Below are 17,006 nucleotides of genomic sequence, written 5' to 3'. Positions count from 1 at the left end.
GCCTTCAAGATTAAAGTCAGTCTACACTAAAGACATTTAACACTGTCACGCGTTGGATTAAATGAATAATCCAGCGGTTTAAGTACACAATGTGCTTATGTATGTGACACTATAGAAAAGGTAAATAATAAAGACTAGCACTTGGCCACACTATGTTTAGATACAATGCAAAGTTGCGTTTACCGTAGTTGCAGAATCCGCATCAATTAGGTAGTGATTGTCAAATGGCCGAATATATCAATAAACTATTTGTTTCGATGGTAACAAACGTGTACTACCTAACTATTTGATGCTGACTGTCGATGGCAACACAATAGAGCGGTCATACACATATTTTTAAAGGCTTGAACTTTTCATACCACCTTATGGCTATATATTTTAACTATATGTGCCTCATAAATTACTAGATAGAGTTATGGTCTGAAGCAGAACTCAGAGCATCTTGCAAAATCGGTTCGAAACTTAACTCGGCGAGTGATGGCTCCATCCAACAACTATAACGTGGAACGCGGTTTTGTATGGCGATAGATGGTCTTGAAAATTTATTTGTCTCTTGTGTCACTGAGGCAACAGAAGCGGCTGAGAATCCAGGAAGTCATGCTCGTGGCCAATCATAATGAAATAATGTCGGCGTGGGACATTGTTTAACAATTAGATTAGCAAGATGTTAAACCGAACTGTTGTAGGTGTCCTGTCAAATCAGCATGTTAGATGCTTAGTTCTATTCATCACTTTCAGTCTTTATTCTTAATATCAAATGTTAAAAAAGCTACTTCGTAAACAAAAACTCGAATCCAATTAAGTACCGGTGTAGCGTAATACTTTAATTTGTAAAGATGAAAAGAGGTACTTGCGTAAGATTCTCATGAATCTGCATTAAGACCATCCGCGAGTCCTAAACTAAAACTATCCTGTACTAGGCTTAATTTAAAAAAAAAAAAACATAACTATCATACGTAAAAAAAATGCTTATTTACCTACGCCTGACCTGAGTAAACAGATGATGATCTACATAAACATTAGGTGCAAAAATAGATCTACACGTACGTCGGAAATAAAATTACATCACACAATATATTAGGTACATAATTACGTAAATAACTGTCCCGTGGTCCAATTGATCATATATAATTCTGTAAACAGCGAAAAAAATACTAGTGAGCAAATTAAATGTTTTGAACTTACTCGAACAAAACTCAACAACTTCCACCGAGCTTATTCGAGTAAATACTGGGTACTAAACAAACCGTCACCGCAACCGCAACTCAACCCACCCCAACCGCCGCAACCGGGTAGACAAAACAGCAGCCATGCTATGCATTTTTTTTTAACCTATTATTATAATAAATGAAGATCGAATCGAGCCACCCATAGCGGCACATGTAAACGCTAAGCACGTTTGATGCGACTTTCGAGGGTCCACCCACGTGGCTATAGCATACGTGCGTTGCTTACCATACGTTTCAGTCAGGTAAACTTGTACGAATCCGGAAACACCTAATCATAACTCTATCATAAATCTAACCGAACCTCATCAGTTTATACGTAAGAAACGGCATAGACCGAAGTAAACATTTTCAGGTGAGATAGTCCTATCTGTGAGTGTCTTTGGGCTAGTAGCTATCTATAATTTCAATAAAGCTTCCTTCAGAAGCGTATGGCTAAACAGTAAGCGAGGACAAACCTGATAAATTGATGGATTTATACCTACGCATCCTAGTTACTCAGCTAATTGGTATTTATTGCAAATATTGTCATTAGTCAGCCGAAACACGCCTAGGCTAGCATTCTCCAAAGATCTCCACAACGACTGGACATCTACTAATTTCTACCAACGGATCTCTACTAAACCCGATGTCGGGATACTTTGTTAGCCTTATAATGTTGCGTGATCGCCACAGAAACTTTCTTTCTAACATGCAAGTTTCTCAGCAGCAGTTACATGAAGTACGATAGTATTTCGCCTTCATCAATTTCCTATGAGCAGCTGCGTGCAATGAAGACGCATCAAAAGCCTCTACATATTATTATGCAACGCGTATCACTATCAACACAGGTAGTCATAAGCAATACGCCATCAATAAAAAAAACGAAGATAAGCCCGTTCTTCTTTGTTTTCGTTACGTGTTTTATCTTTTCCTTGTCTAGTTCCTGGATGGGTGAATAATTTTCTGCTCACTTGTGTACAGTAATTGTTTCGCCCACATCTAAACTGTATGTGCATAAAGGATTGATTATTACAAAGGCAAATAATTGAAACGAATAACCTCCTGGCATTTATCTTGTTTAATATGACGTGTTCCTTACATCAGATAGGCAAAATTATGAATTAGTTCTTTATGATTATCGTAGAATATGTTTGGAGGTTTTTTACCCAGCTGATGCCTGATACTACTGTTTTTAGTGTATGTTGTACCTATGTATTTTGTTTCCTAAACCAGCAGCACCAATTGTATCGTGCGATGAAAAAGATTAATCGTCGCCGATTCGAAGTGCAATAATGAACGTAAGTTTGGTTTTTATTTGCATCTGACTGATGATAAAACTGCCGCAAGAATGGAATTCAAACAATTATGACTTTGAGTTGTTTGAATTTCTAAATCCTTTACCGCAAAACAGGCTAGGGCAGTTTACACAGGACTGTTAGAAATATCAAACAGAAATGACTTCGCTTTTGTAAACACGACATAACTATGCAAAATATTTTGCATTTAAATATTCTCTAAACTTATAATTTGTAGCCATAAAAGCGGCGCCAGCAAGCCAAGGAGTGAAGGATGGATGAAATTGTAAAGTATTTCTATTCTATAAATTATTATTATTCTAGAAAATTCTCTATTCTACTTATATCTTAAAATGTGATTGAATATGGATTTATGGATATAGGGCGTTTACTTACATGTGCATTGTTAGTTAGTTTTGGAAAAGGGTGCAACGAATTGTTGCATAAAAATGTCGAATTTTTTTATAAATGCCTCTCATCCTACTAAATCAGTTGTACAAAGCAGAATAAGTATATTATCTATTCTCTGTGTTGACAAAAAATACGTAGGTACAATACCTATATGTTAGACGATCGTAATGCAAATTTTGACATGGATGCTAATTAAGTAGGTAGTATGTATGTGTAAATAGATCTGAATCTAGAAACAGCTGGAAAAGCAACGATCGTTTTTGGGTGAGCGTGAACCGCGTGATCAGACCTTTCACTCGGGTCGTGGGTGACTAAGGCCAGTCATATGCTGGTCATCTTTAGTAATATTAAGTATACCTACATCAATATATGTATGTTATATACCTAAACTCATAACGAATGTGCAGTTAACGTACAGAAATTTCATCATATCACCCAAAATACGTCCGTACTGGACATAGACCTTCCTCAGGGTTCCCCCCAACGACTGGTCGTGAGACTACTAATACATCGGTCTTCTTCGTTCTCTACCAGATTGCTGACCCTTCCTGAAAATCTTCTGTGGATCTATTGGCTGATAAACCCAATATTTGAAACTCATTCCTACGCCAATAACTCGCTTGCCCTCTTTTGTTGTTCAGTAAAAGAGTTGCAACCAGCATAACTTGTTTCTTTCTTGTACCAACGCAACGATGTCTGTACTCTGTAGTTGTAGTTATAGTCGCCATCAGATATATCGGAGCGGCCAAGGTGCTCACAAATATCTGAACACGCCTCTATTGCCATGTTCAGATATTTTTGAGGACCTCGGCCGCTCCGATGTATCTAATGGCGACTATACAGTAGAATGCCCCGATCATCTCGAATGCTATGCACACTATCGCTATGCTGCGCATCTAGTAAAAATATAGATCTGCATAGACTAGGTACAAAAAATCAAATGAATTAATGAATCATCACCCTTACTCACGTCGCTTCTTTCCACATACTTATATTTGTAGGTATACCATAACGGTAAGAAATCACGAAGCATGAGTAAGACAAATAGATTATTGGAATTCTATAGGAGCCTTGGAACTGTTGAGTAAACAAGTAGAGTTTTACACTCTTGTATTTATAATCTTAAGATGACGTGAGTCGGCGGCACCTGAGATGAGCGTTCCTAATAGTAGGTTGAGTCCTTACTCAACCAATCAAATATAGCAAAGACTGGACCTGGGGAGCCGACCCTTTCACCCCCCCCCCTTTTTGGGGGGTCTGCATGGTACGATCTCCCGGCTACCGGGCCAGATCAACTTTGGTTGACCTAAGGAACGATCGTGCCAAGCGGCATCGCCTGAGACTAAAGTGCATGCTGTTCCATACATTTGTGTTCCTTACTAAACCTACTATAAGGCGGTCATCACATTCCATGAAAAATATTAAGGAGTAAAAATATTTTTACAAACTACAATAGGTAAATTTATGAATGAAAATAATCTTTCTGTGGATAACTGCTATATACATGACCTATGTCAATATCGTAATTGTTGTCAGCAATGTTTAGGTACTCATTATAGATTTAGGTACCTAGGCAGATTAAAATTCTTTAGGTATATAATGCATGCTGTCATGTAGATGAATCATAAATTTCACGGTGTCTCTTTGTAACGTGTTTACCTCTTTAACCAGGTTTCATTTCAAGACACAATGCCCTCATACCATACCATATAACCAGCTCGGGGTCAAATGGCGTAACCACCATAGTTCCAAATGTCGTTTAAGCTGTTTGGCTCTAAACATATCAAATTTACACAGGTGAACTGGTTTCTGTGATGAATTAATTTAATGACATACAATTCGAGCATGAATGTCATATTATTGTTGTACTTTTAAATTCATAATTGCGTTTCATTTTACCATGTTATTAAAATTAACATTTTTTGTGTATTTTTTTCTAAAAATATTTTATTATCAATTGGCATACATGACTAACTACTCGTAGTAGTGTGAGTGACCTAAAGAGAATGTTGACCCCCTAAAGCAGAGTTTGTAATTATCTCCAATTATGTGCCACTTTACTGTTTACTGCATGAGTATCTAGTTAGAATATTACCAAAGATAACAAAACAAAAGTGTATGAGTATGTGTGGGAGTGTGGATGTATAGAATATGAAAAAAATGAAAATGAAAAAAATTGATTAATGTTTATTTGTTAACACAAAACTTCACTAACATGGGACTACCTACTACAAGAACCAATAGGTACGAACTATAGAGACAATACTCTTAAGTGTACATCGGTAGACCTTATGCCTTTTGTAATAAGACCCACCGATGTACAGTTACCAGTGTGGATGATGATGCATCAGGTATGTACTAATAGGTGGATTTAGCATATGAAATTCCAAATTTGATAAAATCTAACTTTTGACTGGGATTTTTTAGTCTAATACTAATTTTGCTAGCATGCATAAGTTAACTTGATAAATAATTTGAGAAATATATTCATCATCATCATCATATCAGCCAGAGGACGTTCACTGCTGGCCTCCCATAGGGGTGAAAAATATTACTCAGTGTGAAATATGATCAGAAAATAACAAATAAAAAAGTAAACAACCATACATCTAAGAGTAACTGAACATAATTTACTGAACCAGCAACACTGTTGTTTAAGGAAGTTCAAACTAATCACCTATCTATTTCAATCTAAGATCTTAGAGACCAACTGATTCTGATAGATTGTTCGAAATAATACTAGTCTATTTAATAAATATTTATTAATATAAATGAAATTATATTTACAAAACAAACAATAACAACATTAATCATTAATTTATGTAAATCAAGTGCTTGTGTCACAAAATCAGTTCAGTTAAGTTTTTGTTTTTATGGTAGTACTCTTTTCTTGGCAAATAAAAGTGAGTTCAAACCTCACTTGCGCCTGACAGAGAAAAAAAATATCAAAAAAATTCAAAAAGAGGGTGTAAAATTATGTAAGGTTCAGGCCTATTTTGATTGTGGGAATTGTTCACTATCTGGCTCTAGTTAAAAGGTTAAAATATACTTATTTAAATTAATTGTGTATGTTTCATCTATAATATCTAAGATATATAAGGATAACAGCCTTAGGTAACATGAGTTCAGTTTAAATATAATTTTCCTGTTTCCTATATTACTATGGTGAATACCCCACAACCCATTTATGGTCTATTACAAGGATAATTTAATATTTGTGGTATAATTGCATATACTTTTTTATTCCAAATAAGTTAAAATTAGGTGTGTACAAACTTTTAGTTTCAGCAAAAAATTGGACCTAATCTTTCTTTTCAAATCAGCTTTTGCAAACTGAACGTACGAATCATTTGAAAAAAAAACCGTGAGTCACCACTGACCAGACAAAGTTAACTGTAAGATCAATGTGACCCTAATCGCGCGGTAAAACATAATCGCGAAAATGTGAATGAGGGCGCCAAAGTAACGCAACGTGGTTGTAGAATGCACCCGTCTCTGAAGCAGATTTAACAGTTAGGCACGGACTCGCCGAGCCCGCTCGCCGGGTCAACGATACAAACTCGCGAAGAGCTGCAAGCACGCGGCGCTCCATCACGTGTGCGATGAACGACCATTCCACGCCAAATTTAACTCTAGTCACGAGGTTCCATTCCTACCAAACATTTCCCCTATTAAAATATCTACCTCCAATTGAAAAACTAACCTGTATCTTTCTCCGATTCATGTTCGACAGCCTCCTCGTTCTTCCTTCCAAGAAGCTTGTAAATAAAGTGTGCTATCGCACAAACTAGGACTGTAATCCCCGCAAGGAGGAATACATTAGAGTTCTGACCGGCTTGAATATCGACCATTTTCACTCAAAAATCTCCAACAGATAATTAAACTACACAAAACGTCTTGAAAACACGACCGCCACAGTCACGCGGCAACAAACTAAATTACTTTACTGTTCTATGTACTTGAATGAACTGAAGTGAGGCGAACGAGCACCGGAGCTAAAAGCGCGCGAACGATTCATTTTACTACGGTGAAGACAGAGACAGATAGAACACCGGCCGGCATGCGGGCGTAGTGTCAATATGTCAACGACTCGTGACATTGACGTTTAATCCGATTATGAAGTTTGTTATAAAGTATCCTATGAAAGTATTATAAAAAAACTGGCCAAAAATAAAGTAAAAATCAATAAAGCTATAAGGTAAAAAAAATAGACGTCAAACTGCAGAAAATAAATAATAATGTGCTAAATACTGTTAATAATTTATAAAATGGGCCTTCAATAACATTTCACTAAACCACCCCTGGAAAATATGCCATTTGGTCGCAGTCGCAGTGGCGGCAGGTAACGTTTTCCTTTAATTTTTAATGTATTTAGTAGTAGATCAACTCGCGAAAATACTTGTGCATGATGAAATTGGTGAAATCAATTATCTTAGTGTTAGATTATGTTTATAATTATAACTGATCTATAACTGTATACACGGGTTTATATTATAGCTAAATAAAATTTAAACCATAACTCACTACTACACCGCACCAAGGTCGCGGTGCGGTGCGGTAGTGTGTTACGGCTATTAAACGCAATGTGAAGGCCCCAGTACACAATGGGCCATTGCCGGCCACTACAAGGGAAGCAGCCATGCGGTAGAATGAGATAGCAATATCACTTGCTCCCTCTAACGCATAAATGCGTCCCTTGGAATGGCCGGCGGTGGCCCATTGTGTACTGGGGCCTTAAGAAAGAAGGTGGTCCACCTTACGTCTGCTAAGGACGCAGTTATAAGTGAGAGCTTAAAAGTAGAATGAGATAGCAATATCACTTGCTCCCTCTAATGCCGGCTACATACGTAACGATAAATCGTTGCGATAAAACTGTGCAGTCCGACTGTGCAGATAACTCGAACCGTGTGTATGACAAATCGTCGTCGATTATCGTAACGATTTGTCATACACACGGTTCGATTTATCTGCACAGTCGGACTGTACAGTTTTATCGCAACGATTTATCGTTACGTATGTAGCCGGCATAACGCATAAATGCGTCCCTTGGAGTGGCAGGCGCTGGCCCATCGTGTAGAGGAGCCATAACGGACAGAATGGTTAGAAAATGTTCTATTATGTTGGCATTATTGGCAAGTTTAGTATTTTATTTCGTTTTTTTTTCTTAAGTTAAAAAGTGACGATACTACTCGTTCCATTCTCAAATTTTCTAGAATTCATTGAACGGTTGACGTCTGTCAAAGACAGAGATGACATTTTACATACCAATTGCCAAATTGAACCATTCATTCAGAATACGTCGAAGCGATCGCGAGTGATTCTGTGAAATCGAAAGAGAATTGTGTTAAATTTATTTTGAAAAATATATAAAAACAATGCCTAGACGCGGACGATCAGCAAGCCCACCGCCAGCCCCTCAGCGAAGGTAAGAAATGTTTAATATGTGCGTCTTATATGACTGGGCATTATATCGATGGCAGTATAACCTCTAACTGTGGTTTATTTTAGGGCTGCGCCAGCACCAGCACCTGCGCCGAGCCGAGTTCCGGCTGCCGCGCCTGTTTCTACGCCTGCACCTATGGCCGCTGCGCCCCAACAGCCCTCCCTTTTCGGACAAATGGCCGCCACGGCTGGAGGAGTCGCCGTTGGCTCGGCTGTGGTACGTATGTTACGTAAACAACGTCAACCTTGAAATTAAAGCCAATTTAAGATGGACTTATTAAATTTATGAATTTCATAATGATATGAATTATTACAACAGGAAGTTGTTCTAGAAATTCTGGTATGGCAGAAAGCCAAATAATATCTGATCAGTGATCACATGTTGTGACGTGATGACACCACTCATTGTCTCTGATAAAAGTAAACATGTTTTGCACAATGTTTTTGTTTTCACCATGATATTAGAATTGAAATCTACTTTACTGAAATTAAGTATTTTTGATTATTTCTATAATAAATAATGTAAATGGATGTTGAAGTCTTCATTTTAATTATTGTGCTTACTTTAGTTGTTATACTTGATAGTCTGTGCGGAAGGAGAAGAATCATATAATGTATTGGTTTCCCTAGTATTCTACGACTCTTCTCTTACTGCACAGACTCTAGTTCTATTGGTAACATCTGACTTGCTAACAAATGAAAATACAGTTTAATTGTATGCAACATTATTAAGATGTTAGTGCAATAGTATTGAATAGGCCAGTAATGAATGGATAAATCTGTAGGTTTTTGAATAGAAGCCATTGTTCTACAAGCCATTTCTGTAAAAATAGGTATTGTCAACCATAACAACTTTGTTCCAGGGTCACGTGGCTGGTAGTGCTTTAACTGGCATGTTCAGTGGAGGTGGCAGCAGCGAGCCTGCACCGCAACAAGCCGCTCCGGCATCAGCATCCCCTGCCTACAACCAGGGACAACAGCCAACCGGACCGTGCGCCTGGGAGATCAAACAGTTCATCGAGTGTGCCCAACAGCAGCACGATCTCACGCTGTGTGAGGGCTTCAACGAGGCTCTGCGCCAGTGCAAAATTAACAACCATTTGTAAACACCTAAACTGACAGGTGCCATTTCTTTTTTTAGGATTTTTTGTTCAAAATCATGCTATATTGCCTTTTTAGAAGATCCCTTACAAAACTATATAGAAAATGTACACATTCAGTGTTCTATTTAAAAGGCTACCTCTATCTAAGAACTTTTAATTTCAATAGTAAAATGAAGCACCTGCCAAGTACTTTCAATATCAATTGATTTCTGTTTAGCAGTTAAATGTAATCAAACATTCTAGTTAGCAAATTATTGTTCTGTTGTTATATTTTAAGACCTGTGATGTAGATTTTATTATTTACAATAATTGTAAATCTGATTTACGTAATTTAGACAAATTCTATAACATACAATAAATAAATAAAAAACCAAAAACTTGTTTTATTTCTGGAATATTGTACTGTTTGCCTCATCACCCAAGTAACATCTGTTTTCAAGGTGATCCTACATTTGGAAAATGTGATCAGAGGGTGAATCAACTGAATTGGAAGGGATCTAACAACACAAGATGTGCTCCCGATGTGGTGGATCAACTGGATCAACCAGTTCTAGGACTTCTAGGTAGTTTCTGAAATGGTCACATGATTGAAGATTCAGTAATTACTCGTCTGAAACTACAATTATATTTGCGCAGCAAAGTTATTGACAGCTGACGCAATTGCAACTTGTCTCTTTTATTGAAGGCACGCGATTAGATTATAGAAGTGATATAAAATTGACCTTTGGTATCTAAGTGATCTGCGGGCAATAAGCTAGTTCATTATCACTATGCCAGACATTGCTATGATAAAAATACTAGGCGGTTTTAACACTGGAACAACCGAAAACAACCTTTTAACCGCCAGCAATTTTTGATCGAGCGTGCTCGTGTCGCCACCGACAGTAATTGTACCACGCAGAGTAAGGTTGGCATAGTTACGGGAGTTATAAATGTGCTGTAAAAACCAAATCAGATCTTTGTCTTATTTATCAGACTGTGGCGAAATGAGCTGGATATGTAATGTCTTATATATCAGACTCTGGCGGTTAAAGGGTTAATTTCAGCTTCCAATGAACCTTTTTCAAGCCATCAATCCAAAAACTTTAGGGGCATGGCACACTGCGTTCGATTCGCACGTCGCTCTAACATGCGAGCGGGATGTCGCAATACGCGCATAAAATCGGACTCAGTGTGCCATGCCCCTACTTTGGTCGCAACGTAGTGCCAATAAACACTTTAAAGTTTTACAAGTTCGCAAACAATAAAATACCTACTTACACTTAGCGCTATAACTAACTTACACTTCACGTTTCAATACATTAGCCCGAGGAGGACACCGTACTCCAGGGCCGAAAGGCAAGTGCCGTCACGGGCTCCGCCGATCATCGTCCAGCCGCAACGCTCGGTGTTCCGCGATGCTGCTGCTGTGGCGGGCGGCGTTACTGTCGGGACCACAATGGTATTTAAATAATTCAGTCCATATACACGTCCCATTGCTGGGCACAGGCCTCCTCTCATGCGCGAGAGGGCTTGGGCTAATAGTCCCCACGCTATAGCCCAACGCGGACTGGGGACTTCGCATACACCTTTGAATTTCTTCGCAGATATACTTATGCAGGTTCCCTCACGATGTTTTCCTTCACCGAAAAGCTATGTATTTATGAATGGTAGGTATGTAATACATGTCAAATAGCAAATAGCACTCCTGGACCATAACAGAACTGGTAGGTGGTAGGCGCCTTCAATCGCCATTCAACGTATCAACGAGGTGCTGTTGTCGGGACCAATCCATGCAATGCGGATCATTCACCCCATGGGCACTGGGCACAGTACTGACTCCTAGATCAAGAGGTAATTGCCATTACGACCATCAATACGTGGCCCACTCAATGCTGATGCCATAGTTGTCGGAACCATGCACGTCACCATTCGTAGTGAAAACATCGCATTGTAGGATAGTCCGGGAGCCGGCTGCATGAAACAAACCTCATCAAAAAATAGAATATACCTACCCTGTAGAGGTACCTGACATTTAGTAGATTCCAACGCACTTGGTCGGCCTAGGCTTAACCTGGCAGATTTTGTACAAATGGCAAAAACGTTGGACAAAAATTCATCAAAAAAAACCTCATCGAAAAATAGAATGAAACTTGTATGGTAGGATACCTGACCTTGAGGACAGTAAAAAAAAAGTGGTCGGCCTCACCTTAGCCTGGCAGTTTTTGCAGTCCGACCAGATTTATTGGGTCACGTGAGAGCTACAATTTACCTCATCGAAAAATAGAATGAAACAAACGGATTATAATAGCTAAAATAAGCCTGTTGACGTATGTCTTGGTCGGCCTCACCTTAACCTGGCAGTTTTTGCAGTCCGACCAGATTTATAAAAAAATCATCAAAAAATTTTTATCGATAAATCGTATGAAACTTGTATGGTACGATAGCTGCCTTTGAGGACAGTAAAAAAAAATGGTCGGCCAAATCCTGTGTTTGCAGGTTCCTGTGTCCGACCAATTTTGTGGTACCACGTGAGAGCTACAATTTACCTTATCGAAAAATAGAATGAAACAAACGGATTATAATAGCTTAAATAAGCCTGTTGACGTATGTCTTGGTCGGCCTCACCTTAACCTGGCAGATTTTGCAGTCCGGCCAAATTTATAAAAAAATCATCAAAAATTTTTTATCGAAAAATCGTGTGAAACTTGTATGGTACGATAGCTGCCTTTGAGGACAGTAATAAAAAAATGGTCGGCCAAATCCTGTGTTTGCAGGTTCCTGTGTCCGACCAATTTTGTGGTACCACGTGAGAGCTACAATTTACCTCATCGAAAAATAGAATGAAACAAACGGATTATAATAGCTTAAATAAGCCTGTTGACGTATGTCTTGGTCGGCCTCACCTTAACCTGGCAGTTTTTGCAGACCGACCAGATTTATAAAAAAATCATTAAAAATTTTTTATCGATAAATCGTATGAAACTTGTATGGTACGATAGCTGCCTTTGAGGACAGTAAAAAAAAATGGTCGGCCAAATCCTGTGTTTGCAGGTTCCTGTGTCCGACCAATTTTGTGGTACCACGTGAGAGCTACAATTTACCTCATCGAAAAATAGAATGAAACAAACGGATTATAATAGCTAAAATAAGCCTGTTGACGTATGTCTTGGTCGGCCTCACCTTAACCTGGCAGTTTTTGCAGTCCGACCAAATTTATGAAAAAATCATCAAAATTTTTTTATCGAAAAATCGTATGAAACTTGTATGGTACGATAGCTGCCTTTGAGGACAGTAAAAAAAAAATGGTCGGCCAAATCCTGTGTTTGCAGGTTTCTGTGACCGACCAATTTTGTGGTACCACGTGAGAGCTACAATTTACCTCATCGAAAAATAGAATGAAACAAACGGATTATAATAGCTTAAATAAGCCTGTTGACGTATGTCTTGGTCGGCCTCACCTTAACCTGGCAGTTTTTGCAGTCCGACCAGATTTATAAAAAAATCATCAAAATTTTTTTATCGAAAAATCGTATGAAACTTGTATGGTACGATAGCTGCCTTTGAGGACAGTAAAAAAAAATGGTCGGCCAAATCCTGTGTTGGCAGGTTCCTCTGTCCGACCAATTTTGTGGTACCACGTGAGAGCTACAATTTACCTCATCGAAAAATAGAATGAAACAAACGGATTATAATAGCTAAAATAAGCCTGTTGACGTATGTCTTGGTCGGCCTTACCTTAACCTGGCAGTTTTTGCAGTCCGACCAAATTTATGAAAAAAACATCAAAAAATTTATATCGAAAAATCGTATGAAACTTGTACGGTACGATAGCTGCCTTTGAGGACAGTAAAAAAAAAATGGTCGGCCAAATCCTGTGTTGGCAGGTTCCTGTCTCCGACCAATTTTGTGGTACCACGTGAGAGTTACAATTTACCACATCGAAAAATAGAATGAAACAAACGGATTATAATAGCTAAAATAACCCTGTTGACGTATGGCTTGTTACGGGCGGCTTTCATAAATTCAATGTGGCAGTGTGCGGCAGAATCCACTTGCATCAAATTTGATGCAACACATTGTGGCTGGACATTAAGAGATGAAATGTATAAGATCAAATGGTTTGAAGGACACATAACGCCTTTGCGAGTCGAAGAAATAACAATAAGATAATCACTTAATATATGTGAGGTTATCTTGTGTATTTTTATTTATTTATATTTATTGAGAAGTTCAACAGCGTTTACATTAAATAATATACAAAAAACATGAGAACTTATAGCATAGCCAATAACAGAACTTCCTGTAATTTATACATAATAAAAAATCATCTGTGGGTAGACTTGTAACTTGTGCTGTACAAGAATCGTAAATATAACTTAATTTGTAAGTCTTTAACCCTTAAAACGTTTCTGTCACATTTTTAGTACAGGTACTAAATGTGGCGCCAAGTTTAAACACTAAGTGCAGGCTAGAAAAGAAAGTACGTTAAAGAAAGTGCGAGAATTGTACTTTTTTTCCTAGTTTAAGAAAATATCAGACAAAATTCGGTTTATGCGCAGGCGGCAGTTGAAATTTGAAATTCGCTGAATTTGCGACGGTGTGTGTTCCTGGGGTCATAAAATATAAAGTTAATAGCCAAATTGTTTTCTTTGTGTTGATATTATTACTAGATGAGTTAAACATTGTTATTATATATAAAGCTCATTAAATCATAGATTAATTCTAAGTCAAAAATTGCGAAATATATCTTGTCCCATTTTTGTGACATTGTCGATAGCACTGGTAACTGGTACCATTTAGCACGTCCTAAAAAACGGACAGTGCCGACTTGTGCGGAGACAAGATTGTGACAGAAAACGGACATTGCCATACTTAGGGTTTATTCTTTTTTTTCATTTATCGTCATTTTATAGGCTATTGTTGCATTGGGGTTATGTTATACATAAGTATATGTATACATTTATTTATATTTTAGTTTCAGTTGGTTCCACCATCTGATTCAGAAGAGTGAGATAGCAAAAAAACGACGATGACGAAATTTTACTAGAGACAGATTGTACATTTGCCTTGCCCCAATCTGACTCTTTTTCAGCCAGGTCACTTTCTACGAGGATGTCAAATATGATGGACAATTATATGTTCATTTACGAACACGCGTGCTTCTATTCTTATTGTCATGCTATTAAAGTTTAGTGCGCCTCATTGTGAATGGCACTATCTGTATTTAAATGTAATTTCGAAGTCTAACGTAGTCATTGTGGGAAAAAAGTTGTTCATAATATTCGACCCGATGACCTAAACACGACCTGGCTCTAGTACTCTATCCACAAAACTTAATTCCTCGCCATTAAACGCATAACTCGCTTCAGTATCCAAATTATTGGCACTTCTTGAAATGTCCTATAGTTCGTTTTTTTTAGCATTAGAAAGAACTCCACAGAAGTAAGCGTACAGTTTTTATCAGGCTCTTTTATTGTTAATAATTATTGAATTATCTAATGTAGCACTGTCAATACATATAATTTACTTCAAATTATTACCGCTAAAAGTGCCGGATTTGGAACCACAAGCTTACTTCTGCGAAGTTCTTTCTAATGCTAAAAAAAACGAACTATACGGTTAGAACCTATTTCAAGTTGATGATGAAGATGCTACCTAGATGTAGGCCTGTAAAATGTAATCTCTACAAATTTCAGGAGAGTAAATAGCTAATTTCTCTGGTCTGGAATAGAATCTAGTCTTTCATATGTCGGGCAGACGAAGCAAAGCATTTCTACTCGGGTACAAGAACATATTATTATAGCTGATGTCAAACACCGCCAACTAAAGTCTGCGGTCTGGGAGCATGACATGGATAAGACTCTGGTTCTCGCCAAGGAGGAGCCATATATTACCAGAATGTTGCCAGAGGCCATTGAGACTGAAAAATATCTAAATTTTTACAGAAACTACAGCTCTTCTTTACCACCAGCTTAGGTTCCAGATACTCCGGGTAATAAGAAAACAAGCAAAACATAGAACTATGAGACCGTAGTGATAAATGGTGTGGTCATTTAAGTAAAGTAATGTTACTTACAATCATTGTAATGTGTAACTATCTTTATGAGCCTATTTTGCCTGTATACGTAGCTTTATAATGTATATTTTTTGTTTATTATATCTGTACGTGGGTCGTTTTACATATAAACACTAGAAGTAAATATAGTATTATTATGTTTCTCATTACTTTTTTCTTCTTAATAATATAATTAAACATTTTTCCAAACATTCACTAGTGTGTTATTGAAATAATTATAAATTTTCTTGCCCTGTAATTCTTTAATATTTTTTATTTTGTGAAACTGTATAACGGCATTGTCCGTTTTTTAGGACAACCTTGAGAGCAAGCAATCTATAAGGTTCGTGGCAATGTCCGTTTTAACGGACGTCCTGAAAACCCTACTTTCAGAATGCTTTTAATTTTTTTTTCTTAAATATAGTACTTTTTTACCCATTACTATCCCCAAAAACATTCCATGAAATAGGTGGATATGTCGTAGTCAGATCGTATAATCCGCCGTATTACATTACGGCTAGCCGTTTTCAAAAACAGGGGCGTTTTGAAATGCGGCGGTTCGACGATTAGCCGGATTGTCACTGCGATACGTTCTTCAATAAGGCGGCCCACGTTTAGCCGCATCGTACATTGTAGAGTGACCAGTTCTTTCGGTCGCCTACGTAACCGGAGTTTGACAATGTTTGCAATTTAATTTATTTCTACCATGGTTCCACCGCACTACATGTGTTTCTTTTCCAAAACATTTCCTTCACAACTTAAATAGACGGAGCCCCGCAAGCGGGGCTCCTATTTCTGGGCGGTTTGCCCTTCGGGCATCTGAAGTTACCTAACGAACCTAACCTAATTACCTACCTACGCTTTTTTCCCCAAAGTGTAATGTTTTCACGGACGTCTCACTTAATCAATAGGTAGGTAGGTTAGGTTCGTTAGGTAGCTTCAGATGCCCGAAGGGCAAACCGCTCAGAAATAGGAGCCCCGCGAAGCGGGGCTCCGTCTAGTTAAGTTGCGAAGGAAATTTTTTTTTGAAAGGAAACAGTCCGACAAACTCCAGATTTGATGGACACCCCAGCGTTTGTCAGGCAGCGCCACGAGTGTTAAAAATGGGAACTAAAAACTGTCAAAGCGGCGGCTAATGACTCGCTGTATTACATTACGGCTAGCCGTGTTGAAGAACGTATGGCGCCGAATACATTCCGGCGGATTCTCAGTCAGCCGCATTCAATACGGCTAATCGTTAAACCGCCGCATTTCAAAACGCCCCTGTTTTTGAAAACGGCTAGCCGTAATGTAATACGGCGGATTATACGATCCGACTGCGACAGATACATTATTTCATGTCTTGCCATGTTAAGGGTTAAGGTACAAGGAAAAAGAGAAAAAATTAATAATAACTGTAAACTGGAAAAAAAATCCTAAAATAGTAGGTATAGCTCTAATTTTGCGTAAACAATAAATAAAAAATAGTAAAATAAAAATACATACAGTACCTACATAAACGAGCGAATCT

The 17,006-nt window shown here is 38.0% G+C and overlaps 3 protein-coding genes across 4 annotated transcripts in view; 2 read left to right on the top strand and 1 right to left on the bottom strand.

Moving 5' to 3' along the window:
- LOC134670209 (transducin beta-like protein 2) overlaps positions 1 to 6,950 on the bottom strand; it is an 82,628-nt gene extending 75,678 nt beyond the window's left edge. Inside the window, exon 1 of one of the 2 annotated variants that reach the window (XM_063527926.1) lies at positions 6,618 to 6,950. In XM_063527926.1, the coding sequence (XP_063383996.1) occupies positions 6,618 to 6,765 (148 nt within the window). In that variant the 5' untranslated portion in view covers positions 6,766 to 6,950. The remainder of the gene's footprint in view (positions 1 to 6,617) is intronic. The other variant, XM_063527925.1, reaches the window with a different exon arrangement.
- Positions 6,951 to 7,100: 150 nt separating this feature from the next.
- Positions 7,101 to 17,006, top strand: part of LOC134670190 (coiled-coil-helix-coiled-coil-helix domain-containing protein 10, mitochondrial-like) — a 29,714-nt gene continuing 19,808 nt past the window's right edge. The window contains exons 1-2 of the mRNA XM_063527887.1: positions 7,101 to 7,256; positions 10,765 to 10,900. Of these exons, the coding sequence (XP_063383957.1) occupies positions 7,225 to 7,256; positions 10,765 to 10,900 (168 nt within the window). The 5' untranslated portion in view covers positions 7,101 to 7,224. The remainder of the gene's footprint in view (positions 7,257 to 10,764; positions 10,901 to 17,006) is intronic.
- Positions 8,172 to 9,836, top strand: LOC134670188 (coiled-coil-helix-coiled-coil-helix domain-containing protein 2). The gene is made up of 3 exons (XM_063527886.1): positions 8,172 to 8,339; positions 8,423 to 8,573; positions 9,220 to 9,836. The coding sequence occupies exons 1-3, from the start codon at positions 8,290 to 8,292 to the stop codon at positions 9,460 to 9,462; spliced, it is 444 nt and encodes a 147-aa protein (XP_063383956.1). The 5' UTR covers positions 8,172 to 8,289; the 3' UTR covers positions 9,463 to 9,836.

Source organism: Cydia fagiglandana, chromosome 13, assembly GCF_963556715.1.
Source record: "Cydia fagiglandana chromosome 13, ilCydFagi1.1, whole genome shotgun sequence".
Taxonomy (NCBI): domain Eukaryota; kingdom Metazoa; phylum Arthropoda; class Insecta; order Lepidoptera; family Tortricidae; genus Cydia; species Cydia fagiglandana.
This window is presented reverse-complemented; position numbering and strand designations above follow the sequence as displayed.